This window comes from Eretmochelys imbricata, chromosome 21 (assembly GCF_965152235.1).
Source record: "Eretmochelys imbricata isolate rEreImb1 chromosome 21, rEreImb1.hap1, whole genome shotgun sequence".
Taxonomy (NCBI): domain Eukaryota; kingdom Metazoa; phylum Chordata; order Testudines; family Cheloniidae; genus Eretmochelys; species Eretmochelys imbricata.
Window position 1 is genome coordinate 16,925,603 of NC_135592.1, and position 26,413 is coordinate 16,952,015.

The 26,413-nt window shown below is 54.3% G+C and overlaps 1 protein-coding gene across 3 annotated transcripts in view; it reads left to right on the forward strand.

Moving 5' to 3' along the window:
- Positions 1–26,413, forward strand: part of CPNE5 (copine 5) — a 190,540-nt gene that overhangs the window by 10,292 nt on the left and 153,835 nt on the right. For all 3 annotated transcript variants that reach the window (XM_077839213.1, XM_077839214.1, XM_077839215.1), the window contains exons 2-3: positions 18,176–18,216; positions 25,185–25,231. In XM_077839213.1, the coding sequence (XP_077695339.1) occupies positions 18,176–18,216; positions 25,185–25,231 (88 nt within the window). The remainder of the gene's footprint in view (positions 1–18,175; positions 18,217–25,184; positions 25,232–26,413) is intronic.

The following is a 26,413-nucleotide window of genomic DNA, read 5'->3' on the forward strand; positions in this document are numbered from 1 at the left end:
GAAAAACAAAAAATCAGCCTCCCTAACCAATCATAGGTGTCAGAGTAACAGCCGTGTTAGTCTGTATTCGCAAAAAGAAGAGGAGTGCTTGTGGCACCTTAGAGACTAACCAATTTATTTGAGCATGAGCTTTCGTGAGCCACAGCTCACTTCATTGGGTGTGTTTGTTTCTTTAAAATTCCACTTTGTCCAGACCCTTCCACACGGGACTCAATAACAGAGCACCCCCTGCTGCAGAGGCCGGCCCTGGAGTAGCTGGGAACTTTCTGGGAGCAGCCAGCGCTCCTGCACCTTTCCCTTCCTGCGCCCCCTCCTGGCAGAGGCTGGTATTTGAGTCCCTGGGAGTCCCTTACAGCCGGTGTCCCTGGATTGTGCCCCGCAGAGCCCCCTGCTGGTGGATTTTGGGACTGAAGAGCACTGCTAAGAGCTCTCCATGGACTGACTCCTAGAATCATAACAGAGACAGAAGAGACCTGCCAGGATTAGGTCCCATGTGGACCATCTCCCTGGGGGCTCTTGGGGTCTAGTTATACACTGTGGTTGGCCTGTCTCCCCCAGATCCTGTGCTCCCATAGCCACTGCGTTCTGTAGCAACTCCTTTTGGCTCAAGTTGGTCCTGGGGCGGTTGGATCTTCCGAGCGGGGGTTCCCCCCAGCCAGAGCTCGGTCCCCATTCCCTGCAGCGAGGCTGGGACGGGAGTACTGAGAGTCCCCAGAACCAAAGCTCTCACACCGCTCTCTAGGGCAACGCAAGCGGGCAGAGGCTGACCCACGCCAGAGCTCCAGGAGCGGCGGAGAGCTCTTCCGGAGCTGACACTCCCGTGCTAGACCCTTCATTGCCTCCTGCCAGCTGGTGCTGGGCTAGGCCAGAGCTTCCCCATAGTCTCTGCTGCTGTGTTCTTCTCTTCATCCCTTCTGGCTGACAGGCCTGCTCCTGGAGCAGCTCAGGATTCCTACATGGGGCCCTGCGGGGTCCCGCTGAGCACGGGTCCCTGTTGGAGCACGTCGGCAAACATGCTGAGGTACATACACATCATCCCTGTGTTTTCTTTCTTCCGATTGCCCTCTAGGTGACTGGAATGCCATCGGCAGCCAGCCGAGCTGGCCAGTAGCACATGGTTCCTAAAGGATAAATTCCTACATGCATTAAGGACATGGTCCTGCCGGGAGCTGATGTGGATGTGCTCAGCACCTCTCTGGATCGGGCCCCTAAGAAGTGCCTGAGGAAGTGGCCAGTGAGTTATTGACGTACAGCAGCCTGGCGCTAAGAGGGATGGGGAAGCTGGGGCTTATCTCTGCTCGGCTGCATTTGCAGAATGACTGGAGCTGGGCACAGCATCTCTGGCTGCCACTTTGCCCTTGGTAGAGGCATCTGGGTGCTAGGAGTATTTTTGGAGAGCCCCGGAGATAAGGGGAGGCCACACTGAGGAATCTCGTCATCCTGTCTCTGCCCAGGGCTGATCAGCCAGTCGGTTAAGGAGACGGCGGCCCAGCTTCCAAAGGTTCTTCCCCATTTGGCCACAGGATGTTGGCTCAGTAGGTCGAAGGATTTGGCTTTGGTTGAGCTGGGTGCCCGGAAGGTCCTGGAGCCTGGAGCCCCCTGCTCGGCTACGGGGCGGGACGGCAGAGGTTCAGGCATGCTCAGCTGACACGACTGTCGCTCTATAGCTGTGCCTGGCAGGTGCCTGGCGCTCTGTGTGCTCAGCAGTGTGAGGGCAGGAAACGGACCCGGCATTTCCAGGTCAAGCGGAGCACTGGGCTTGTGGCTGAGGCAGAGCGCAGGGCCTCGGGCACTGCGGGCTCAATTCCTGGCTCTGCCCAGGAGTTGCTGGCTGACCGCGGGCGCTTGCTTGCGCTGCCCCCGGCCCCCAGCTCCCTTGTGCTGACCATTTCCACTGTCAGCTCCCCGAGGCAGGGGCTCTTCCCTACGCTGGGATGTGCAGCACCGAGCTCAGTGGCTGTGATGGTACAAATAGAGCAAAGCTCCCCCAGCTCCCTGGGCCTTTCCCAGCTGCGTCCGGGGAAGAAGGAGCAGCAGGTCTGGGACAGTTCATGCACAGTTTGTGCACGGCCCAGTTAGGAGATCTCTGCAGTACCTGCTCTGGAGCTCAGCAGGCAGCTGTGGCCTGGGACCTGGGGGCCCTTCAGCTGCCCCCGCTGGTGAGCTTAGGAGCAGCTAAGGAAGGCGAGAGTCATGGGAGCACTCCACCCGCAACTGAGCTGCCCTGGATACGAAGAGCCTGGCGCTGTCCCTGGGCACCTCTCCAGCACAGGGGCTGTGGCGTCTGATCAGCCCGGTGACCTATGCTGCGGTGGGCACTCCCGTCAGATCAGGCCTCCCAAGGGCAAGTGGGGGAGATGCAGCCAACCCGCCCCTCCGGCCATTGCCAGCCGAGCTCCGGGCCCTGGCTCCCTAGCCTGCCCGCGTGTGATTAATGGGCCAATCTGTCTCAGCTAACAAATCAGCTGATGGCCATTACAGGTCTGGGGGCTGCTTGCCAAGTCCTGGGACATGCTCTGATGGGCTGATCTAATGCATCACATGGAGTGGGAGAAGAGGGGCAGGACTGAGCCATCAGCAAACAGCTCCTCCCAGCTGGGGATCCCTGGATGAGCTTCCCCAGAAACCAGAGCCCTCTTGGTGCTTTGTCCCTGCTGCAGCCCCATGTCTCCTGCTCTCCCCACTTGCCTTGGGTGGAATCACCTGTCTGCTCACAGAGGCCCCCGAGTCTCCCTGAGCCCCCTCCAGGCTCTCTGATGTGGGCATAACTGCCTTCTGGTGTGTCCACCCCAAATCATAGAATCATAGAATATCAGTCTCCCAGGGCCTTCATGGTCCCCATCTACCTTCAGGATCTCCTCTCCTCCAACCACCCCACACTGCCACCTCTCAGCTGCCTGCTCCCCCCACCCTCTCTCAAGGTCTGCACTGTTGCTGCTGCCCCAGGTCTCTGGAAGGGTTTCCCTGCCCCCCCCCCCCCCCCGCGCACTCCCCAAACAGTTCCAAACCCACCCCATCCACACTGCCTACAATCAGCCTTCCAGCCTCCCCTAGCCCAGTGTCCATGCTCTGTTTCCCCGCCGCCCCCTCGCCCAGCTCTTGCTGCTGTGGGCTGGGAGGCAGCTGTGTGGCTCCATGTCACTGGGTCACATCACATTGCTCAGGTTTAGACCCCCATTGTCACTGCAGCTCTGAGCACCCCTCCGAGCTACATTGCAGCCCCTTGGAGTAGCACCCTCCTTCCTTACACAGTGTCTGGGGTGTCCCCACTCAGCGGATGCTGGGCTGGCAGGCAAGTTCTGAACTGCATTGCAACAGCTATAGGTAACAGCACTCCCGGACGGGCCATCTGCAGGGATTGCACCTGGGAACTGTGAATCTAAGAGTATCAAATGCTACTGCTGGAACCAAAGGGCTGGAAGACACGAGCAGACTCATGGACCACTTGCTGGAAGCCTCCTCGTCTCTTCTTTCTCCCTATGAATGATTTCAGTTTCCACTGGGCTCTCATGAAATGCAGCCACCTCTAGAGTGGAGCACAGCAGTTGTTGAACAGCTGACAGTAACAACAGCCCAAGCAGGAAGTGAATGAGAATGCTGCTTACCTGTACAAGAGATATCACAGGGGAGGAGAGCAATTCTCTGAGTAGGAGGCTGGACAGGGTTTTGTGGTTAACATCCCTTCTCAGGGAATTGAACTGGGAGCCCTGGTGCCTACTGCCCTGCTCTAGCAACTAGAAAGCGTTTCCAGGTGTGTGGATCATGGTGAAAACCACAAAACATACAATCAAAATCCCCGCCCCGGTCCTTCCGGCTCAGCTGATCTTAGCTGGAGGCCTTTGCAGTTCTCCGGGGCAGAAAGAAAACTCCTAGGGCTACTGGAGTGCAGCTGGCTGTGAATCGATGCTCCGAGCTGGAATGGCTCCCAGTCCTGATCGATGGGAGGATCAGATGCTGACAGAGCGACCTCTCGCTCTAATGAGAAAACCTCCTGAAACCTGTCTGGGCTAATTAAGAGACATGGTGGGAAACTCCAGCCCAGGGAAGCCAGACCAAAGAACCTCTCAGCATCTCTCTAACTAGGCCTGAGGGCCTGACAGTGCTGAGCAGGCACAGGGTCCGGAGGGAGAGACAGCTCCAGGAAGAGGCACATCTCCTGGCCTGAGACGACCTGAAGAGTGGCTTAAAAATAGCCAGAAACCAACAACTGAAGGCGTCACCTGGGAGCAGGGTCTAGCAGCCAAGACTCCTTGGTCCTAGTCCTGGCTCTGAGTCAGAGTGTGGCCTGGGGGTTAGGGCAGGGTGAGGGGATTGTGACTCTTGGTGACTCTTGTTAGTTCTGCCACCAACTCATTTTGTGACCCTGGACTTGCCCCCTGTAAGTCAGTTTCACTGGCTGTAAAAGCAGATGATTGATACCTGCCTGCCAATGGGAGGTGCTCCGCAATCCCTGGGAGAAAGGTGCTACGTGAGTCCAGCACTACTGCCATCCCGTCCCAGGTCCAGCACCCTGAATCTTCCCAGCCAAAGCCAACAACAGCCTCGAGATCATTTCCCTTTCCCTGCGCTAGGTGCCGGGCAGCCGATAACTCTGCATCCTGGGCTCACGCCTGGGCGGGTCACAATCGGGTTATCCAGGAGGCCGGACTAGATTATCACAGTGGTCTCTGCTGGCCTTGGGTCTGACCAATATGGCAGACAAATGTCTGGGAGGCAGGGCCGTGCTGTCCCCCTTTCACAGATGGGGAAATTAAGGCACTGAGAAGTGAAATGAGTTGCCCAAGAACACACAGCAAGTCAGTGGCAGAGCAGAGCTAGGAAGAGAACCCAGGAGTCCTGGCTCCCTTCCCCTCTGTTCTAACCCACTAGACCCCACTTGCCTCCCAGAGCTAAAAATAGAACTCAGGAGTCCTGGCTCCAGCCCCTTCCCACCTTCATGGCTTCAGGCTCTGCCCTGATAAATAATCTGTAAATGAATATGCATGTGGTATAAGAACAGCCATACTGGGTCAGACCAAAGGTCCATCTAGCCCAGTATCTGGTCTTCTGACAGTGGCCAATGCCAGGTGCCCTAGAGGGAATGAACAGAACAGGGAATCCTCAAGTGATCCATCCCATCACCCATTCCCAGCTTCTGGCAGACAAAGGCTAGGGACACCATCCCTGCCCATCCTGGCTAATAGCCATTGGCGGACCGATCCTCCATGAACTTATCTAGTTCTTTTTTTAACCTTATTATAGTCTGGGCCTTCACAACATCCTCTGGCAAGGAGTTCCACGGGCTGTCTGTGTGTTGTGTGAAAAGATCAGATCCTCTGCTAGCATTAATTGCCGTGGCTGGTAAATTGATGGGGCTGTACCAGTGTAGCCTGGCTGGGCATCCGGCTCTCTGTCTAACAAACATAACACAGTGTGCTCTGAGCAGGCCCCCGATCCACCCCCATGAGTCCTGCTAAGCCAAGAAGAGCCATGCCCCTGATCTTCCCCCTACACTGAAGTCTCTTCCTATTTGTGCCATGGGGGGCTAGGGGGAAGCCAGGTCTGTGCTCAGGGACTGCAGTTGGGGGTCATAAGGTGAGGTCTTACCGTACTGCCCCCCGCCCCCACCCCAGGTGTGTAGCTGACAGGTACAGTCTGTCCCTCGGCCGCCTTAGTGTATGTGCAATGTGCCTCAGGTGGGATGTGACCAGGATTCATCACTGAATTTGGTCCACTGGTTGGATCATTAGCTTCCGCAGGCTAGCTACAGACAGGGAGGGTGACGTGAACGCTGATCCATGCCCCCCGTCCCTCGATAACTTGCCCAAAGTCTCTTTCAGCTGCAGTAGGAACTAGAACCCAGGAGTCCTGCTCTCCCTGCCCCCACCTTCTTTAACCATCAGATGTATCTTTCTGTTGGGTGGGTGAAGGAGTGAAAGGGGGAAGAGGGCGTTTGATGGAGGGCGAGGGGTTCACAGCCCAGGTGGGAGGGACCCAAGACCCACAGTCTGGGGCAGGCCCTTTCCTCACACCTGTTATCCCTGCTCCTAACCCTGGTCTCCTGCAGGGACCTGCCTATTCCCTACAGGTTCCCACCCTACAGGCCACTTGCCTGGGGTCAGACCTGGCCTCAGCACCTCTCACAGGAGCCAAGTGGCTTCCTGTAGCTCTCCCCCCGGACCTGGGCCTTCCTGGAAGCTCTCTTCTCAGCCGAGCCGTGCTGGCTTCGATAATCACCGGCTCCCTAGTGGATCCGTCTCAGCTGGGAGGTAGCAGATTTGTCACAGGTATGGCTGCTCCAGCTCCCCTTAAAGGGCCGGCCACCCCTGTTCGCCTCTCTCTCAGGTTAGCTCAGAGAGCCCTGCAGCACCCGCCTGGGGAGTGCACAGATCGTGGCCTATATTTCCTGAGCCCTAAGCCATTCAGCAGGGGCAGGTACAGGGGGGCCAGTCTCTTCTTCTCAAACCCAGCAGCCTGGTTTGGTGAGGGGGGAGTCTGTCACCTCAAACCACCAGCCCCCGGCTCCTGCCGCTGAGCCCCAGCCTGGAGGAATTATGGGGTCTGCAGAGCGACGCTGGCTTTGGACTGCAGCCTATCGCCAGGCGTGTTTGCTGGTGTCCTGCACGTGGGGGCGATAAGCCGCTGGGATGAGCATTCGCGGGCTGCTGGGTTAACCCTCCTCTAACACCTGCTTGCTCCGCTGTCTGCTGCAGGAAAGGCTCCCACTGACTGCAGGGAGCTTCGGGTCAGGCCCCGAGTCTCAGCCTGCTGCCTTCAGCACAGTGAAGGTTGGACAGCTGCCATGGGGCAGGTGGTCAGGGTTGGGCATGACGATGGGAGGGGATAGCAGAATGGAGCAGGGAGAAAACCCAGGAGTCCTGGCTCTGCCCCCACCAGCACCGCTCTCGGCGGCACTAATGAGAATGGACTTAAGTTGAAAAGTCCAGGGGTCAAAGTCTGCCGTGAATTAACCCTGCAGAGCTTCCCCGGTGGCAATGGGACTGCACAGCAATGGCAATGGGACCAGGCTTTGGGTCAGAACAACAACCCCATTAATGATGCTAAGCACACGGGGCTCCAGTAGCTGGAAGCAGTGGCAGCAGCAGGGCATGTGCCCAGCGCACTGGATTGACGATCAGGAGATCTAGGTTACTCCTAGCTGTGAGCTAATGGGTGACCTTGGGCCAGTCACTTCCTCAGTGTCTCCACCTGTAAAATAGGGATAATGAAACGGACCTCTGGGTCATAGACTTTAAGGCCAGAGGGGCGACTGGCAAAGTTGTGACTGGGGAGAGACTTTTCAAGCCCCTCTCCTGTTTGTGGCTACAGCCTCATTGTTCTGCTGTCTCACAGTGGAGCTGTCTCCTGCAGCACCACCATGGCTGCTAACCCAGCACGGCGTAATTGGTTCTTCCCTGACTCAGTGAGAAGAGAGACTCGTGAACATCACACAGTGCAGCATCTCTTGAAGGTGTGCTGTCCACTCCTCACTTGCTACCCCAGAGGAGGGAGACACAAACCCGCTGCAGAAGGTGGTGCTGTTATACATTCCCACGTCTGGGTGCAGTGTGGTTGGCTTGTCACTTTGTGGCATCAAAACCATGACACTTTCCTGCACCCAAACAGCTGGCACAATGGTCCAGCTGCCATGCAAGAGCTGCACGTTCTGGTTCACCGAGTTTACTTCTTGCCTTCTCAGGGACCAGAGGACGTTTTTTCAGTTCAGAAACAAATGCTGCAGCGCTGCGTACTATTTTATACAGGTGCACCCACAAAGACACAGCCTTGGAGACACAAAACACACACATAAGAACAGCCAGACTGGATCTGACCAATGTCCATCTAGCTCAGTCTCCTGTCTTCCCACAGTGGCCAGTGCCAGGTGCTTCAGAGGGAGTGAACAGAACAGGTAATCATTAAGTGATCCATCCCCTGTCGCCCATTCCCAGCTTCTGGCAAACAGAGGCTAGGGACACCATCCCTGCCCATCCTGGCTAGTAGCCATTCATTGACCTATCCTCCATGAACTTATCTAGTTCTTTTTTGAACCTCGTTATAGTGTTGGCCTTCACCACATCCTCTGGCAGGGAGTTCCACAGGTTGACTGTGTGTTGTGTGAAAAAATACTTTTTTGTTTGTTTTAAACACTTACTTATTTACTTTCTCCACACCAGTCATGATTTTATAGACATTTGTCATATCCCCCCTTAGTCATCTCTTTTCCAAGCTGAAAAGTCCCAGTCTTATTAATCTCTCCTCAGACGGAAGCTGTTCCCTACCCCTAATCATTTTTGTTGCCCTTTTCTGAACTTTTTCTAATTCCAATATATCTTTTTTGAGATGGGGAGACCAGATCTGCCCACAGTATTCAAGATGTGAGCGTATCATGGATTTATATAGATGCAATATGATATTTCCTGTCTTCTTATCTATCCCTTTCCTAATGATTCCCAAAATTCTATTAGCTTTTTTGACTGCCACTGTATATTGAGTGGATGTTTGCAGAGAACTATCCACAATGATTCCAAGATCTCTCTCTTGAGTGGGAACAGCTAATTTAGACCTCATCATTTTATATGTATAGTTGGGATTATGTTTTCCAATGTGCATTATTTTACATTTATCAACATTGAATTTCATTTGCCATTTAGTTGCCCAGTCACCCAGATTTGAGCGATCCTTTTGTAGCTCTTCGCAATCTGCCTGGGACTTAACTATCTTAAGTAGTTTTGTATCCTCTGCAAATTTTGCCACCTCACTGTTTATCCCTTTTTCCAGATCATTTATGAATATGTTAAATAGGACTGGTCCCAGTACAGACCCCTGGGAGACACCACTATTTACCTCTCCATTCTGAGAACTACCCTTTGTTTCCTATCTTTTAACCAGTTACCCATCCATGAGAGAACCTTCCCTCTCATTCCATGACAGCTTACTTTGCTTAAGAGCCTTTTTTGAGGGACCTTGTCAAAGGCTTTCTGAAAATCTAAATACAGTAACTCCTCGCTTAACGTAGTTATGTTCCTGAAAAATGTGACTTTAAGCGAAACGAAGTTAAGCAAATCCAATTTCCCCATAAGAATTAATGTAAATGGGGGGGTTAGGTTCCAGGGAAATTTTTTTCACCAGACAAAAAACTATATATATATATACACACACACACAGTATAGGTTTTAAACAAACAGTTTAATACTATACACAGCAATGATGATTGTGAAGCTTGGTTGAGGTGGTAGAGTCAGAGGGTGGAAGAGGGTGGGATATTTCCCAGGGAATGCCTTGCTGCTAAATGATGAACTAGCACTCGGCTGAGCCCTCAAGGGTTAACACCTGTTGTTAATGTAGCCTCACACTCTACAAGCACGAATGGAGGGAGAGGAGACAGCATGGCAGACAGAGATACACACTCTGTGTGTGGGAGAGAGAGATGTGCATTGCCTCTTTAAGTACATGACCCCACTATAAGTACATTGCCTTTTTAAGTATATCAGCAAGTTGAGACAGCCTCTGCAGCCAGCAAGCTCCCTTGGTCCTGAGCCCTGTCATGTCCCCACCCTGCTCTATACGGAGAAGGGGTAAGCGGGGTTCAGGAGCAGGGGAGGGGGCACATCCTGACATTAGCCCCCTTTCTTGCCCCCCGCCCCTGCACAGCAAGCAGGAGGCTCCGGGGAGCAGCTCCAAGGCAGAGGGCAGGAGCAGCATAGGGCAGTGGGGGGAGGGACAGCTGAACTGCCTGGCACGGGGAACTTAAGGGAGTGGGGAGCTGATAGGGGCTGCCGGCCCACCCTGGTTCCAAGCCCCCACCAGCTCCAACAGATTGCTTTTCCTGCAAGCAGTGGACAAAGCAGGTGGCTGCCAAACAATGTTATAAGGGAGAATTGCGCAACTTTAAACAAGCATGTTCCCTAATTTATCAGCAACGAAACAACGTTAAGCGGGACGACGTTAAGTGAGGAGTTACTGTATGCTATATCCACTGGATCCCTCTTGTCCACATGCTTGTTTACCCCCTCAAAGAATTCTAGTAGATTGGTGAGGCATGATTTCCTTTTACAAAAAATATGTGGACTCTTCCCCAACAAATCATGTACATCTATGTGTCTGACAATTTTGTTCTGTACTATAGTTTCAACAAGTTTGCCTAGTACTGATGTCAGGCCTGTAATTGCCAGGATCACCTCTGGAGCCCTTTTAAAAAATTGTTATCACACTAGCTATCCTCCAGTCATTTGATACAGAAGCTGATTTAAATGATAGGTTACAAACCACAGTTAGTAGTTCTGCAATTTCACATTTGAGTTCCTTCAGAACTCTTGGGTGAATACCACCTGGTCCTGGTGACTTATTACTGCTTACTTTATCAATTTGTTCCAAAACTTCCTCTATTGACACCTCAATTTGGGACAGATTTTTCACCTAAAAAGAATGGCTCAGGTTTGGGAATCTCCCTCACATCCTCAACTGTGAAGACCGATGCAAAGAATTCATTTAGTGTCTCCGCAATGGCCCTATTGTCTTTGAGTGCTCCTTTAGCATCTCGATCATCCAGTGGCCCCACTGGTTGTTTAGAAGGCTCCCTGCTTCTGATGTACTTAAAATTTTTTTTGCTATTACTTTTTGAGTCTTTGGCTAACTGTTCTTCAAATTCTTTTTTGGCCTTCCTAATTGTATTTTTACACTTCATTTGCCAGAGTTTATGCTCCTTTCTATTTTCCTCACTAGGATTTAATTTCCACTTTTTAAAGGATGCCTTTTTGCCTCTTACTGCTTCTTTTACTTTGTAGTTTAGCCACGGTGGCACTGTTTTGGTTCTCTTACTGTATTTTTTAATTCGAGGTGTACATTTAAGTTGAGCCTCTATTATGGTGTCTCTAAAAAGTTTCCATGCAGTTTGCAGGGATTTCACTTTTGGCACTGTACCTTTTAATTTCTGTTTAACTAACTTCCTCATTTTGTGTAGTTCCCCTTTCTGAAATTAAATGCTACAGTGTTGGGCTGCTGTGATGTTTTCTTTGCCACAGGGATGTTACGTTTAATTATATTATGGTCACTATTACCAAGTGGTCCAGCTGTATTCACCTCTTGGACCAGATCCTGTGCTCCACTTAGGACTAAATCAAGAATTGCCTCTCCTCTGGTGGGTTCCAGGACTAGCTGCTCCAAGAAGCAGTCATTTAAGGTGTGAAGAAACTTTATCTCTGCATCCCATCCTGAGGTGACATGTATCCAGTCAATATGGGGATAATTGAAATCTCCCCATTGTTATTATTGAGTTTTTTATTTTTATAGCCTCTCTAATCTCCCTGAGCATTTCACAGTCACTTTCACCATCCTGATCAGGCAGTCGGTAGTATATGCCTACCGCTATATTCTTATTATTCAAGCATGGAATTACTATCCATAGAGATTCTATGGTACAGTTTGGTTCATTTAAGATTTTTACTTCATTTGATTCTACACTTTCTTTCACATATAGTGCCCCTTCCCCACCAGCACGACCGGTTCTGTCCTTCTGAGAAATTTTGCACCCTGGTATTACTGTGTCCTGCTGAAAGCGGCAAAGAGTCCTGTGGCACCTGTAGGCTAACAGACGTATTGGAGCATAAGCTTTCGTGGGTGAATACCAACTTCGTCGGATGCGTCCCATTGATTATCCTCATTCAACCAAGTTTCTGTGATGCCTGTTATATCAATAGCCTCTAGTTGACCCATCTTATTATTTAGACCTCTAGCATTTTGTATATAAGCACTTTAAAAACTTGTCACTTTTCAGCTGTCTGCCATTACACGATGTAATTGAATGGGACTCTTTTTCATTTGACTTTTTCTCATCAGATCCTGTATTTTATTGTCTTCCATCCTCTCCTCCTTACTAGGACAAAGAGAAACTCCATTAATAGATCCTCCCCTAAGGGATGTCTCTGTCCGAACCATGTGCTCCTCTGCACCTATTGGCTTCCTCCAGCCCTTAGTTTAAAAACTGCTCTAAGACCTTTTTAATGTTAAGTGCCAGCAATCTGGTTCCAGTTTGGTTTAGGTGGAGCCCATCCTTCCTGTACAGGCTCCCCCTTTCCCAAAAGGTGCCCCAGTTCCTAATAAATCTAAACCCCTCCTCCCTACACCATCGTCTCACCCACACATTGAGACCCTGCAGTTCTGCCCGTCTCCCTCGCCCTGCATGTGGAACTGGGAGCATCTCAGAGAATATGGCCATGGAGTCCTGGACTTCAATCTCTTACCAGCAGCCTAAATTTGGCCTCCAGGACCTCTCTCCTACCCTTCCCTATGTCATTGGTACATAAGCCCTGACTTACCAAGTTGCCTGGGGGGGGGTGTGTGTGCTCAACCAACACTCTGCCCAGGGCCCACCCCCACTCCACCCCTTCCTCCAAGCCCCAGCCCCTGCCCATCTCCCCCCACCCCCTCCAGCCGGCCCTTGCTGCTAACTGGGGACCTGAAGACGAGGCTGCCCAGGGTGTACAGGCTGTGGAGCACACTCATGGGGCAGAGGGAGGCCCCACCGGGGCTTGAGCTCCGCCCACCCCATGGACCCCGGCTTGGTGTCCCGCTGCATCCCTCTCCTGCTGGCCCCATACACTGCTGCCCTGGTCTCCGGCCCCAGCTCTAGCTCCGCCCAGGCCTGCCCCCGCAAGGCACATGCCAGGCATGGGGCTGGAGATCGGGGCAGCAGAGAGCAATGCAGGCAGGCAGACAGACACACAGCCAGGGTTGGGAGACCCAGCCTGCAGATTCGGGGGGCTCTGGCCCTGAATTGGGTGGGTCTGGTTGGATTCTAAATGGGTGGCCTGTGGCCCACCAGTGGCTATGCCTCCCCGTGCCCCCGCCTCTTTCTGTCCCATCCTCCTCACTTCCGGTTCTCCCCCACCAGCGCTGTGGAACAGCTGATCACTGTCGGGCGGGAGGTGCTGGGGGTAGCAGGAGGCGCTGATCAGCGGGGCTGCCGGTGGGTGGGGAGGCACTAGGGGGAGGGGGAGGCACTGACCTGTGGGGCTGCCAGTCTGTGCTGAGCACCCACTGTTTTTTTTCCATGGGTACTGCAGCCCTGGAGCACCCACGGAGTCAGTGCCTATGCATTGGTATTGTGATGGGGTCGGGCCAGATGGCTATAGGAGAGGGATAGAAGGCAGATATATTAGCCCCAGGCTAAGTAGGTCCCTTTTCCCTGGGTAAGGTAACAGGGAAGGTTCCAGAACAATCAGGAACCTTCTGGAGACAATTAAGACAGGCTGATTAGAACACCTGCAGCCAATCAAGAAGCTGCTAGAATCAATTAAGGCAGGCTAATCAGGGCACCTGGGTTTTAAAAAGGAGCAGTCTGGAGCTGGGTGCATGTGAGGAGCTAGGAGCAAGAGGCACTAGGAGCTGAGAGTGAGAACGCGGACTGTTGGAGTACAAGCGTCATCAGACACGAGGAGGAAGGTCCTATGGTGAGGATAAAGAAGGTGTTGGGAGGAGGCCATGGGGAAGTAGCCCAGGGAGTTGTAGCTGTCGCAGAGCTGTTCCAGGAGGCGCTCTAGACAGCTGCATTCCACAGGGCCCTGGGCTGGAACCCGGAGTAGAGGGCGGGCCCGGGTTTCCCCCAAATCCTCCCAACTCCTGGTCAGACACAGGAGGAGTCAACCTGGACTGTGAATTCAGAAAAACGGCCAAGCTGAGGGCTGCCGTGAAGCTCCAAGGCGAGCAAATCCTCCAATAAGCGCAAGACCCACCAAGGTAGAGCAGGAACTTTGTCACAGTACCTACATGTTCCACGACCACCGGCTCCTCCCCAGCACTACACATAAGTCTATCTAGATGCCTCGAGAGATCCCCAACTTTCGCACCAGGCAGGCAAGTCACCATACGGTTCTCCTGGTCATCACAAACTTAGCTCTCTATGTTTCTAATGATCGAATAGCCCATTACTAACACCTGTGTTTTCCTAATGATTGGAGTTCTCTCCCCTGGAGAGGCATCCTCAGTGCGAGAGGATACCACAACATCATCTGGAAGGAGGGATCATTTCCCTCTGCTTCAGTTGGATGTTCTATTCTCGTAGCTGAAGTTGCGTATCTTAGATCGATCGATCCCCCTGCTCCCCCCCGTAGTGTAGACCAGGACTAGTTCTTTTTTGCTCTGTCATAGTTTTGGCTTTCACAACATCCTCTGGCAAGGAGTTCCACAGGTTGACTGTGTGTTGTGGGAAGAAATACTGCCTTTTGTTTGTTTTAAACCTGCTGCCTATTAATATCATCAGGTGACCCCTAGTTCTTGTGTTATGTGCAGGGGTAAATAACACTTCCCTATTCACTTTCTCCACACCAGTCATGATTTATAGACCTCTATCATATCCCCCCCAGTCATCTCTGTTTTAAGTGGAATAATCCCAGTCTGTTTAAGCTCTCCTCATATAGAAACTGTTCCATCCCCCTAATAATTTTTAGTGCTCTTCTCTCTACCTTTTCCAGTTCTAATATATCTTTTCTGAGACGGAGCAACCAGATCTGCACACACTGTTCACGGTGTGGGCGTACCATGGATTTATATAGTGGCATTATATTTACTGTTTTATTATCTTTCCCTCTCCTAATGGTTCCTAATGCTTCTGTTCGCTTTTTTGCCTGCTGCTGCACATTGCATGGATGTTTTCAGAGAACTATCCACGATGATGCCAAGATCTCTTTCTTGAGTGATGATAACTCATGTAGACCCCATCATTTTATATGTATAGTTGGGATTATTTTTTCCAACATGCATTACTTTACGCTTATCAGTGTTGAATTTCATTTGCCATTTTGTTGCCCAGTTTTGTGAGATCCCTTTGCAATTTCTTCACATTCAACTTGGGACTTCTGTATCATCAGCAAATTTTGCTACCTCCTTGTTCACCCCCTTTCTAGATCATTTATGAATACGTTGCACAGCACTGGTCCCAGTACAGATCCCTGGTGGACCCCGCCATTTACCCCTCTCCATTCTGAAAACTGACCATTTATTCCAACCGTTGTTTCCTGTCTTTTAACCAGTTACTGGTCCAGGAGAGGATCTTCCTTCTTATCCCATGACTGTTTAGTGTGCTTAAGAGCCTTTGGTGAGGGACCTGTCAAAGGCTTTCTGAAAGTCTGGGTGCACTATATCCACTGGATCATCATTGTCCACACATTTGTTGACCCTCTCACAGAATTCTAATGGATTAGCGAGCCATAATTTCCCTTTACAAAAGCAGTATTGACTCTTCCCCAACATATTACACACGGTTGTATGTGACCTGTGGAAATGCTGTTGGTTGCTGTGAATGGTGTGTGTGAGCATGTGTAAGAGAGGGCGAGTGACCCCAGGCAGTGAGTGGTGCAGGAAGAGCTCGCACAGGTTGGTGAGTAGGCAGGACTGGGCGTGCCCAGCTGAGCCCCTGGGCGATATGCTGGTGTGTGTGGGGAAGCCATGGGTGATCTCCCCACTGCCCTGCAGGCATGGGGGTGCCCCGAGTGAGTGCTCCACTCCTGATCACCATGCTGAAGGGGCGGTGCAGCTCGTGGGCAGGTCTCCCAGCTGGGCAATGGCAGAGCTGATCCACCAGCCTGGTGCCAGGGACTCTCCCATCAGCCGCGGGGGGTGGGACTAGCACATGGCACTGCGAGGCGCGGAAACGCTCAGCTACTGGAAGGGGAGAGGTGCGCTCCTTTCTTTAACCTCGGCCACGCCAGGGAGCCTTGCTAGATCTGCCCCGCTGAGCCTTCGCCTTGGCATGCCACACCCCTTGCCACTGCCTCCTCATCCTGGCTGCTTGCTCTTGGGTCAGTTTCCAGCAGCCCCTGGGAGCGCTGGGCAGCCGGGCAATGGGGACAGAGGCTGAGCGTCCCCTGTGCCAAGTGTCCGAGGCCTGGTATCGCCCATCGGGCCATGTGGGGTGCTGCAGGGTGCGCGGTGCTGCGAAGGGGCTGCGTCCTCTGGGAGGGAGCACGAGCACTGGCTGAGAACAGGGCCTGGCTTCTCTCCCTGACCCCAGCGTCCCTTCACTGACTTCACTGGAGTCACTCCTGATTTACACCAGGGGACTGAAAGGAGAACGGTGTCCAGTGGAGTCACTCCTGATTTACACTGGTGAGACAATAAAACTGTCAAAGTGGTGTGAATCCAGAGTAAGTCCATTGAAATCTCTCTCGTGGGTTCACTCCTGATTTATACTGGTGTAACTGAGTGCAACATCTGGACCAGAGAGCTGGACCTCCAGACACCCATTGAGGGTCTGGACCACTGTTCTGATGGACAGTCTCCCTGCGGTCGAAGGGAAATGCACATCTTATCAATGGAGGAATCAATAATCTGTATGCTGTAATGGCGATCGTCACTGGGGATCTCAAAGCACTAAACAGCAACCTCAGACCACACACTGAGGTAGCACCAGAGCAGGGACTAGAACCCAGGACTCCTGTCCTCAGCCTTCTCTCTGGCACCAAACACCCCCTTTGGTAGAGCCCTGTTGCCCCAGGAGATCCCAGGGGACAAGGCTCCGGGAAGGCCTTGGGCTACTTTGCTTTTTGTGCATTAACAAAGCCCACTTGGGATATTCCCTCTGCTTGCTGGCAACAATTCAATCTTGTATCCTAGCCACGGCCCAGCCAGTCCTGCTCCTTGTACCACGCGCGGCACTCGGCGGAGCTCAGCTCCCCCCACTGTGTGGGAAAGGGGCTGGAAGCAGATTCGCCAGGTCTATGTGCACCTGCCTGAGGGGCTGCCGTGCAAAGCGCGTCATCCTCTCTCTGCTGCGCTGGTGGCTGGATCCCCCTCCCCGGTGCCTGAGCCCACTGCAGATGCCTGGTGAGCAGGCGAAGCCCTTCCCTGGAGTGGGAGGGCTGGTAAATCCCAAGTATCAGGAGACAGTAATGAGAAGCACACGTGATATTCTGATAACTTGCTTGCGCTGGGGCTAGGGATGGGGAGAGGGGACGGAGACAGAGAGAAAATACTGACGTCGGCTGGGGCTGCCTTCCCTCGCTTTTAGAACCAGCAACTGCTGAAAACCACGAGCCGGCGCACAGCTGGTGCCAATCAGCTGCTCTGACTTGTAGGGCTGGGTGCTGGTTTACCCCAGCTGGGGTCTGGCGCAGCTCCTGAGTGCTGGTTTATTTCCTTTGAGGTCCAGGGCGTGCTGGCGGAAGGTGCCAGGTGGCTTCAGCGAACAGGCAGCTATGTAGATTGTACGCTCACCAGAGCAGGGCCTGGCTTCTCATTACATGTGTGTGGCACCTGGTGTGATGGGCTCTGACCCTCGCTGGCACACCTAGGCTCCATCCCAGCATCAGTAATCACATTGCCCATCACAGCCCGAGAGAGGCAGGCTTCCTACCACTGACCCCTGCTACGGCATCTCAGCCCTGCCCTGTCAGGTTTGTCCTCCAGTCTCCACAGCCCACTCACCCCTGGGCTCTCTGCTGAGGCTGCAAACGAGGAAGCCAGTTGTCACGTTGGTTTTCTGTCAACGCTTGTGTGTTTGAAAGGAGGCTGAGACCCGCTGAATTCATGGCACACAGGCCACAGCTGCCTGGCGCCATCGATGGGTGGCCATGCTGTTGTTACCACCGGTCCGGCTGTGAGGTGTTTGGTCCGGCTGAGCCCCCAGTTCGCTGGTGGAGAGACAGGGCTGCAAATGTTGGGTTTGGCATCTTTGTGTTAGCAGCAGCTTTTCCTGGACTCTCTCGGCATTTGTGGAAGTCGAGAGAAGCCCTGTCTTAGTCAGAAGGGCTGTGGTGCATTGGCACAGCCGTGGTGAGGAGCCCAGATCTGGGGTCAGGACTGAGGGGCACTGGCAGAGCGGGGTGGGAGAGAGCCCAGGACTGGAACAGCAGAGGGGCAATGAGTGAGGCGTGAAATACATCAGCTGAGCAGTGTGCGGGGGGGGGGAGCCAGGGCTGGGATTGAGGGGCTCAGGCCAGGGAATGCTGCAAAGTGAACTGAGCTGCATTGACAGCCGAGGAAGAGGAGCAGTTTGAGCAGGAGGCCAGGGTTGAAGGGCCAGGAGCTTAAAGGAGGCTGGCAGCAGGAGGGAGCTACGACCCAGATGTGGATCATGCCCACTTCAGGCTGGGGCTTGGCAGGGCTGTGAAATGCCTCTGCCCAGAGACAGTCTATGGGGACCCCTTTGGCTGGGGAGCAGCCAGAGCCTCACCATCACCTGTTCTCTTCTGCTTCCTTCCAGGCACCTCTTGGACAAGGACACCTTCTCCAAGTCTGACCCAAGTAAGTACCAAGGGGGGTTGTGCTGGCCAGGGCCGGGGGTGCTTTAGAGCTTGTAGGTTCCAATCTGCCACTTGGGGACAGAGGAGGAGCTGGCTTCAGCCAGAGGCCCCAGTCCTGGGAGCTGATTGGCAGAATGCTGGGGCCCGGGGCACAGGGCACAGCAAGTTGTCCATAGGACAGACCCACCTGGCTGTGGTCGGAAAGCTTCCCGCTGTCCTGGCCCAACTCTGGTTATCGATTTGTGGTTCTGCTCTAAGTTTGTCTCCCATGTGTGATCTCACTCGACTCTCAGTTTTGCCCTCTGGCCTGTCTGGGACTCTGCCCTGGCTCCTGCTCTGACCGCTAGGTCTCACTGCTCACATCCTGGTGGTGATGTGCTAAGGGAGCCCAGGGCGGCTGGGGGTCTCCTGTACAACTGCTGTTGACCCTGGTGGGCGGCTTCTCCAACCCCCCTCCGCCTCCGGGGGCTGCAGACTTGGGCCTGCGCGGGGCGGGCTCTCAGGGAAGGGTCTCGGTCCCTTCTGCTCCCTATTGGTCAGGGGCCCCAGGGAGAGCTGGGGTGGGGTATGTCAGCGCAGGAGCAGCCCAGCCCAGTGGTCAGAGGCCTGTGCACATCGGTCTGTGAGCCCCTGCACAGCAGTGGGGCCAGGGCAAGCTGGGATCAGTCAGCCCGAGGGTGACCAGATGTCCCGATTTTATAGGGACAGTCCCGATATTTGGGCCTTTTTCTTATATAGGTACCAATTACCCACCATCCCCACACCCACCCCAGCCCCAGAGAACCCCTTGCAGGGGACTTCAGGGGCAGCAGGTCTCAGCGCTGGGGATTGGAGCGCTCCTGATCCGAAGCAGGGTCCAGCAGGCTAGTACTGAGTGCAGAGTGTGACCAGCTGGACCTGGAGCTGATCTCTGATGCGCCACTAGGATATTCACATTCCTGGGATGAACTACGCCAAGCCCAGCCGAACGCCCTCTGGCAGCCCCGTGTGCAGATTGCCTTGCAAACAGCTGCTCCGTTCAGTAAATAGCATTAGAATCGAGCCCACGGCTCCTTGACTTGTCTCCAGATGACAATTTGCTGAGAGTGTCTCTCCTCTGCCGATATCCCCAGCCCAGTGTGAAATTAGCCAGAGATCCCCTCGGGTTAGCTTTTAACTCATTGGTGCAGCGTGAGCCTGGCCCGGCCTGCAGGGAGCAGAGACCTGGGGGAAGGGTGCTGGGGGGCAGCATGGGGGGCAGCGTGTCGTCCAGCACATGGCACTGCAGGGACAGTCACGCTAAGCACATGGGACTGCACGTGAGGCTGCACTGGAGCAGTTATGGGGCGGGGGGATGGGGGTTGGGGCCATAGAGCCATCCAGGCCAGAGGTGACTGTTTGGTGGTCCCTGTGTGAGATGAGTTTGCTGGGTCTCAGTCTGGTTCCTAGTGACTGAATCCGTCAGTACAGCTGCCTGCAGTGAGCGAGAGCCTGCATACCAACCTCGGGGCAGACTGGAGGGAGCAGGGCCCACACCCCACCTTGGCCGAGTTGTGTCCTTAGATTTCCAACTGCCCAGTATCAAGTGTGAATGTCTCTGGCACTGCAACATCTGGACACGGAGTGGCAGACAGTCCCCTTGGGCACGCCGATTTGTCTCACCACTCATCCACCTTTGTGGTAGCTGGTCCCTTCACCACAGATCACAGCGAGGTTCAGGTCACTCCCAGTCCCAAAGGACCAGTCACTTACCCCAGGTCAACTGCACCTCAGATCTCACCCCAAAGACCAGGCTTGCAGCCAATCCTCTAACAAACTATCTACAGATGTATTAAGTAGTGTGACGGGGCAAGGCCAGATGGCTATAGAAAAGTAGTGGGAGATAGATATATTAGTTCCAGGTTAAACAAATCCCTGGTACCAGGATAAGTTAAATGGCAGCTGCTCCAGGTCAATTAAGACACCTGGGGCCAATTAAGAACTTTCCAGAAGGCAGGGGGAAGGCTAGGTTGATTGGGACACCTGAAGCCAATCAGGGGCTGGCTGAAACTAGTTAAAAGCCTCCCAGTCAGTCAGGTGGGTGTGCATGTCAGGAGCTGTGGGAGGAAGGTGCGCTGTTGGAGAGGCTGAGCAGTACACACCATATCAGGCACAAGGAAGGAGGCCCTGAGGTAAGGGTGAAGTGGAGCTTGAGGAAGTGAGGGCTGCTGTTGTGGAAGTAGCCCAGGGAATTGTACATGTCATGTTTCTAAAAGGTCAGCTACCATAGCTGATACTATTAGGGTCCCTGGACTGGAGCCTGGAGTAGAGAGGGGGCCTGAGCTCCCCCTCCCTTTGACCCCTGATTAATCACTGAGACTGGGAGACAACAGAGACTGTGCAAGGAAGGATAACTTCTCCTCATCTCCCTTGCTGGCTTATGATGAAAATGGCTCAGTAGGCTGTGACCCTTGTCTCTAGAGAGAGAAGGGTTACATGGAGGGTCGCAGTGAGCCTCTGAGGTTAGCGAAATTTGCCAGGAAACACAGACCCACGGAGACAAGGACAGAGCTTTGTCACAGTAGGGAAAGGACACGAGAATTATTGACAGGGTTAAAGCAGGTGAACAGAAAGACATTTTGAAACTTAAGATTGTAATTTATTTGTATAATACAGCAGAACCTCAAAGATAGTGTAAGGGGACTGTTGCCCCTTACTAACATTCCGTGGGGGTGTTTTAGTTGCTAGCTCCCAGTACTAAAAAGGGGGCAGGGTCGATGGGGAATCAGGACCCTGAGACTGACAGTCCCCAGAACAATGGGGAGAGGCCAATGCTCCAGGTCAGCTTGAATGACAGGGCGGGCAGGCTAATCAGGGAGTCAGGAGGCCAGGGAGGTTCCATCCTCCGTGTGAGCTGGATTTGCCTGGGTCAGATGGAGTGGGACCGAGCTAAGGAGAAAGCAGGGGCCAAAGCTGAGCTGGGGAGCAGAGCTGGGCCAGATCCAGAGGGGCCAGAAAAGCAGCCCAGAGAGAGCAGACCCTGTCCTGGGAGCAGAGCTGCAGCCCCAAAGCCAGAGGCACAGCCCAGAGGGAGCAGAGCTGCAGGGAGCAGAGCCAGAGGGGTCAGAGAAGCAGCCCAGGGAGCTGGAGGCAGAGCAGCAGCCGTGCTGAGACCGAGTGGTGCAGCTGGGGCTGGAGCAGTCCAGAGCTGGGTGCGGTGAGCAGCTGGGGAGAGCGAGGGGGACCCTGGGCAGCGGGCCCAGCACAGGGAGACACCTCAGCCAAGAAGCTCTGCAGGCCAGGCTTGGATCATAACCCCGACAGGGCGGGGGCGACACAGGGCAGAAGGGTCCCACCACTTAGAGCCTGAGAGCGTGTGGCCACCACCAGAGCAAGTGTCCGACCCGCAGCACCCCTGCAGCACGACCAGGGCCAGAGCAGGGGGCCTGGGACTTACAAGGAGCAGACTGTGAACTGCCCTGACGTTCCAGAGATGCTGTTTGTGGTGTTCCCTGCCACAGAGCGGGGTGATGTGTTTCCTTTCACCTTTCCCATTTTTCCTTATTCTTTTTAAAATTAATTGTTGATTAAATAACTTGCATTTGCTTTAACTTGTATGTAATGGTCAGTGGGTCAGAGAAGTGCCCAGTGCAGAGAGAGTACCCCGGAATGGGGACACCCTAGCCCCTGTCCTAGGTGACCACAGCAGGGTTGGGGGTCGAGCCCCCCAGGAATCCTGGGCCCAGCCTCGTTGCGGTTACGAGGACTCTGCCAGACGGGAGAGTGGAAGGGGAGTCCTCAAGGGCAGGGAGGCCTCTGGGTAAAGGAAGTGGGAGCGAGGACTCAGATCCTTTCACTAGCCCACTTCACTGGGGTAGTGCAGAAGCCAGGAAAGTTTACCCACAATAGCGAGACTATTCCCCCGCTTACAATAGGAACACCAGAGTTACGGACTGGCCGGTCAACCGGACCCTGTGTGGAACTGGCAGTATGCAATCAGGCAGTGCAGAGACAAAACCAAACCCCAGCAAATACTGTACTGCAGGCTTCTCAACCATTTTCTTTCTGAGCCCCCCTCCAACATACTATAAAAACTCCAAGGCCCAGTAGGAGGCCGGGGGCTTGGGGCTTTAGCCCTGCAGGGCTCAGGGCTTCAGACTTCAGCCATGGGGGGAGGGCGGAGTTAGGGCTGCAGCCACATGGTTGGGGGGGGGGCGGGGTGCTCTGGGGTCTGACCCTTGGGAACACTGGGGCTCAGGGCTTTAGACTTGGGGTGGAGGGAGCTCCGGGGTTCAGTGCTTTAGCCCCACAGCTCCATTCCCAGCTTCAGCCCTGAGGGGGGCTCCGGGCCCTGGGGCTTTAGCTATGAGGGGAGCGCTGGTTTCAGCTCCAGCATTCCCCCCGTGCGTGTAACTAAAGCCCTGAGCCCTAGTGTCCCCCCCACCGGCTGAAACCAGGAGCAGTGCTGTGAGAAGCCCTGAGCCCCGGTGCTCCCGCGAAGCTGAAGCTGGGAATGGAGCTGTGGGTGAAGCTCCGCGCAGGTCTAAAGCCCTGAGCCCTGGTGCAGGGCAGAAACCCTGAGCCCCACACTGGGAGCCGTGGCGCCCCAAGGGTCAGACACCTTGAAACCCCCCATCCCCCCACATCTGCAGCCCCAACCCCGCCCCGTGGCTGACGTCCGTAATGTCTTGTTCAGTGTTAAGAACAGTCTCCATTCCCGTATTTCTGAGGTTCTGCTGTAGAAGCTTCTATAATAAACGAGCTCTATATGTCCTTTAAGGCTCCTGGGGATCTCTTACATATGTCTAGTAACCCTCCCGTCCCTCCCCCTGACCCGAATCCAAGCAGCACAGAGATCCAGTTCCTCCTTGTTAGGAGTTTTTATCCCCCTCCTACCGTGTGCTCTGAGCTGCAAACTCAGCCAGTGGGAGGAATCCACTCACATTTCCCGGGGCAAGGGCAGAACAGCCAACATCTTTCATCCTCTTCAACGTCTCACAATAGTCCACCTGGCGTCGATGGACCTCTCCTGGGGGGCCAAGCATCACACCTTTGGTTGGAGCCCAGCCCTTCACGCTAGCTAATGTCTCTCTCCAGGCTGGTGGGTCCCAGTGTCACAGGCTCACAATACAACGGCTCGCATGTCACCGTCCGATAAGGGATACGGACGTTCTGGGTGAGATTGACGGCAGCAGCCGCTCCCAAGCACTCAGTAAAGTCCGAACACGGATGGGGGAGGGATAGCTCAGTGGTTTGCGCATTGGCCTGCTAAACCCAGGGTTGTGAGTTCAATCCTTGAGGGGGCCATTAGGGATCTGGGGCAAAAATTGGGGATTGGTCCTGCTTTGAGCAGGGGGTTGGACTAGATGACCTCCTGAGGTCCCTTCCAACCCTGATATTCTATGACACGTCCCTACAGTTCGAATACAGGAAAAGCGGAGTTATCCGGCCTGGTACCAACCGGAATGCTCTATAAACCAGCATTTCTAATCTTCATAGAAAGTCCAGTTTATAGTCTGGCTGGTGCGGGGCCGGTGGCTCCCTACCTGGCTCCTCATGGCTCCCTGCACGCGGCACCATGTCCCTGATGCTCTTAGGCAGAGGACCAGCCATGAGGGGTTCGGAGTGTGGGAGGGGGTGCATGGCGTGGGATCTGGGAGGGAGTTTGGGCACGGGAGGGGTTTTGGGGTGCCAGATCCAGGTGGCGCTTACCTCAGGCAGCTCCCCGCAATTGGCAACCTGTCTCTGCTGCGGCTAGGTGGCTCTGTGTGCCGCCTCCGCCCGCAGGTGCCGCCCCCGCAGCTCCCATTGGCTGCGGTTCCTGGCCAATGGGAGTAGCGGAGCCAGTGCTCAGGCAAGGTTGGGGATGGGGTAGCGTTGGGTGGGGATCCCCAGGCTAGCAGCAGCTTGTGCTGCTGGCCTGGAGCTGCCCAGGGAGTGGCTCCCCGGGCCAGGCTGTGCTGGGCTCCAGAGTTTCCCATTGCCATGACACAGAATAATCTCTGGTTTGTCTTTCTGCTTCATGTGGCAGCCACAAAGCTGCCTGCCACATCCCCTGGGTGATTCATTCCACACCCTCTGAGATGGGCAAGGAGACGCTGCCAACCGGGCAAGCTCAGCATGGCTCCTGTCAGCCCCGGTGCCTGTTCCTCCCCGACCCTCAGCAGAGGTCCCCAGGTTCTGGTCCCATGTATGTTGGGCCTGGCCAGTGATTCTGGGCTTCTTTAAAGGCAGTCGGGTAACACTAGCAGTCCCTGCTCTGGGCACATGCCAGGCTGCCATGGGGACTCTGCCCAGGCCTCTGAGCGATGCCCTGTCAGCACTGGGGAAGGCCTGGCCTGTGCTGAAACCATTTCAGAAGAATCTGGGGTACGCAGCTTGGCCTAGACTCAGCCTCCCTGGTGCTGATCCATGGGACAGGGGGCAGCAGGCGTCTGAGGGGTGTAACTGCACTGAGAGCAGCGCACGGTGACCCCCAGATAGGAACGATGTCTGCAATAATAAATGCACTGATGGAGCACCAGCGTGGCCCCAGGGCAGAGCATTTGGCTGAGACTCAGGCTTCTATTCCTGTCTCTGACACTGAGCAGCTGGATGACCTTGGTCAAGTCACTTCCTTTCTCTGTGCCTCAATTTCCCCTCCCACTCTCTGTCTGTCTGGTCTGTTTGGGGTGGGGAATCTCTCTTAGTAGAGCCTGTAGAGCAATGGGGCCCTGGTCCTGGTGGGAGCCGCTGAGTGCTCGTGGTGATGACGCTAATGCTGACTAGTGGGGAGGGGAGTGTGTGTGTGGCGGGGGGGGGGGGGGGAGCCAGAGAGACCCCCTTGAGGGACCAAAATCTTTGCCTTCCAATTCACAAAGACGACTCTAGAGCCCCACCCTCTCCTTCCTCGGAGTGGGAGAAGGCTCCAGGCTGCTGGACCAGACACCCCAAAGGAAAGGCACCTGCCAGTCCAACTGCCCACAGTGCCATGGCCCACATTAACCTGTGTCCTGTTCTCTTTCCCCGCAGTGTGTGTGCTCTATACCCAGGGGATAGAGACCAAGCAGTGGAGGGAGGTAAGAATTGTGCCATTTTTTCCTATTTCTGTGGGAGACCCTGGGTCCTGGGCGGGGCGCAGGGGTGAGAGGGACAGTTGGGATGAGTGGTGAGAGCTTCTGGCCTCCTGGGCTCCATTCCCAGCTCTGCCATTGATTTGCTCTGTATCCTCAGGTGAGTCTCTTCGCCAAGACATGCCTCAGTTTCCCATCTGCAAAAGGATGTTAATGCTGCTGATGTGGGAACTGTGGGAGGGAATCCAGGATTGTCTGTGAATCGCGTTGAGAGCCTCTCTGAAAAGTCCCCAGAAAAGGGCAAAATATCCAGCAAAATGAGTAAGGAAAGTCCAGAGGAACATCCCGGTGGGACGGGGGGAAGTGGCAGGATTCAGCCTGTTTCCTACCCCCCACATCCTGCCCCGTGCTTGGCTGAGCTCAGAAAACCAGACCTGCCTCTCAGCTGGCCTCTTTCGCTCCCAGCCTTGGCAGTGTTGTGTGCATGTGTCTAGGGTGAAGACGTCCTGCAGTGTGTGTGTGTGGCGTCCTCTGGGGCCATCTGGCCGGGCTATCTGGCCTCCTGTCTGTGTGTGGGGAGGCGCTGTGCGTGCCACCCAGGCCCCAAGAAGTGTAGTGTGTGATTCCTGCTCTCCCTGGGAGGAGAGGCCTTGCACAGCACTGGGCAGGGGGTCTGCCAGGCACATTCAGATCTTTGCTTGTCTGGGTCAACCCTGTGGCTTGTTTTCATTGTTATTTCCTGCCACCTGGTTCAGCGCGGGGCTGAGCTGAGATCCAGCATCCCATGGGCAGAGGGTCTATGCACTGCCTGCCTCCTGTGTGTACTTATACAGCCCTCCTCGGCAGAGCCCCTCCCCACCAGAGTGGATGGACCCTGTCCCAGCCTTCCTGTACACACCCTCCCACCTGTCCATCCCTTCACCATCCATCCATCCATCCCTGACTTATGAGGTTTCAGAGTAGCAGTCGTGTTAGTCTGTATTCGCAAAAAGAAAAGGAGTACTTGTGGCACCTTAGAGACTAACCAATTTATTTGAGCATGAGTTTTCGTGAGCTACAGCTCACTTCATCGGATACATACTGTGGAAAGTGTAGAAGATCTTTTATACACACAAAGCATGAAAAAATACCTCCCCCCACCCCACTCTCCTGCTGACAATAGCTTATCTAAAGTGATCACTCTCCTTA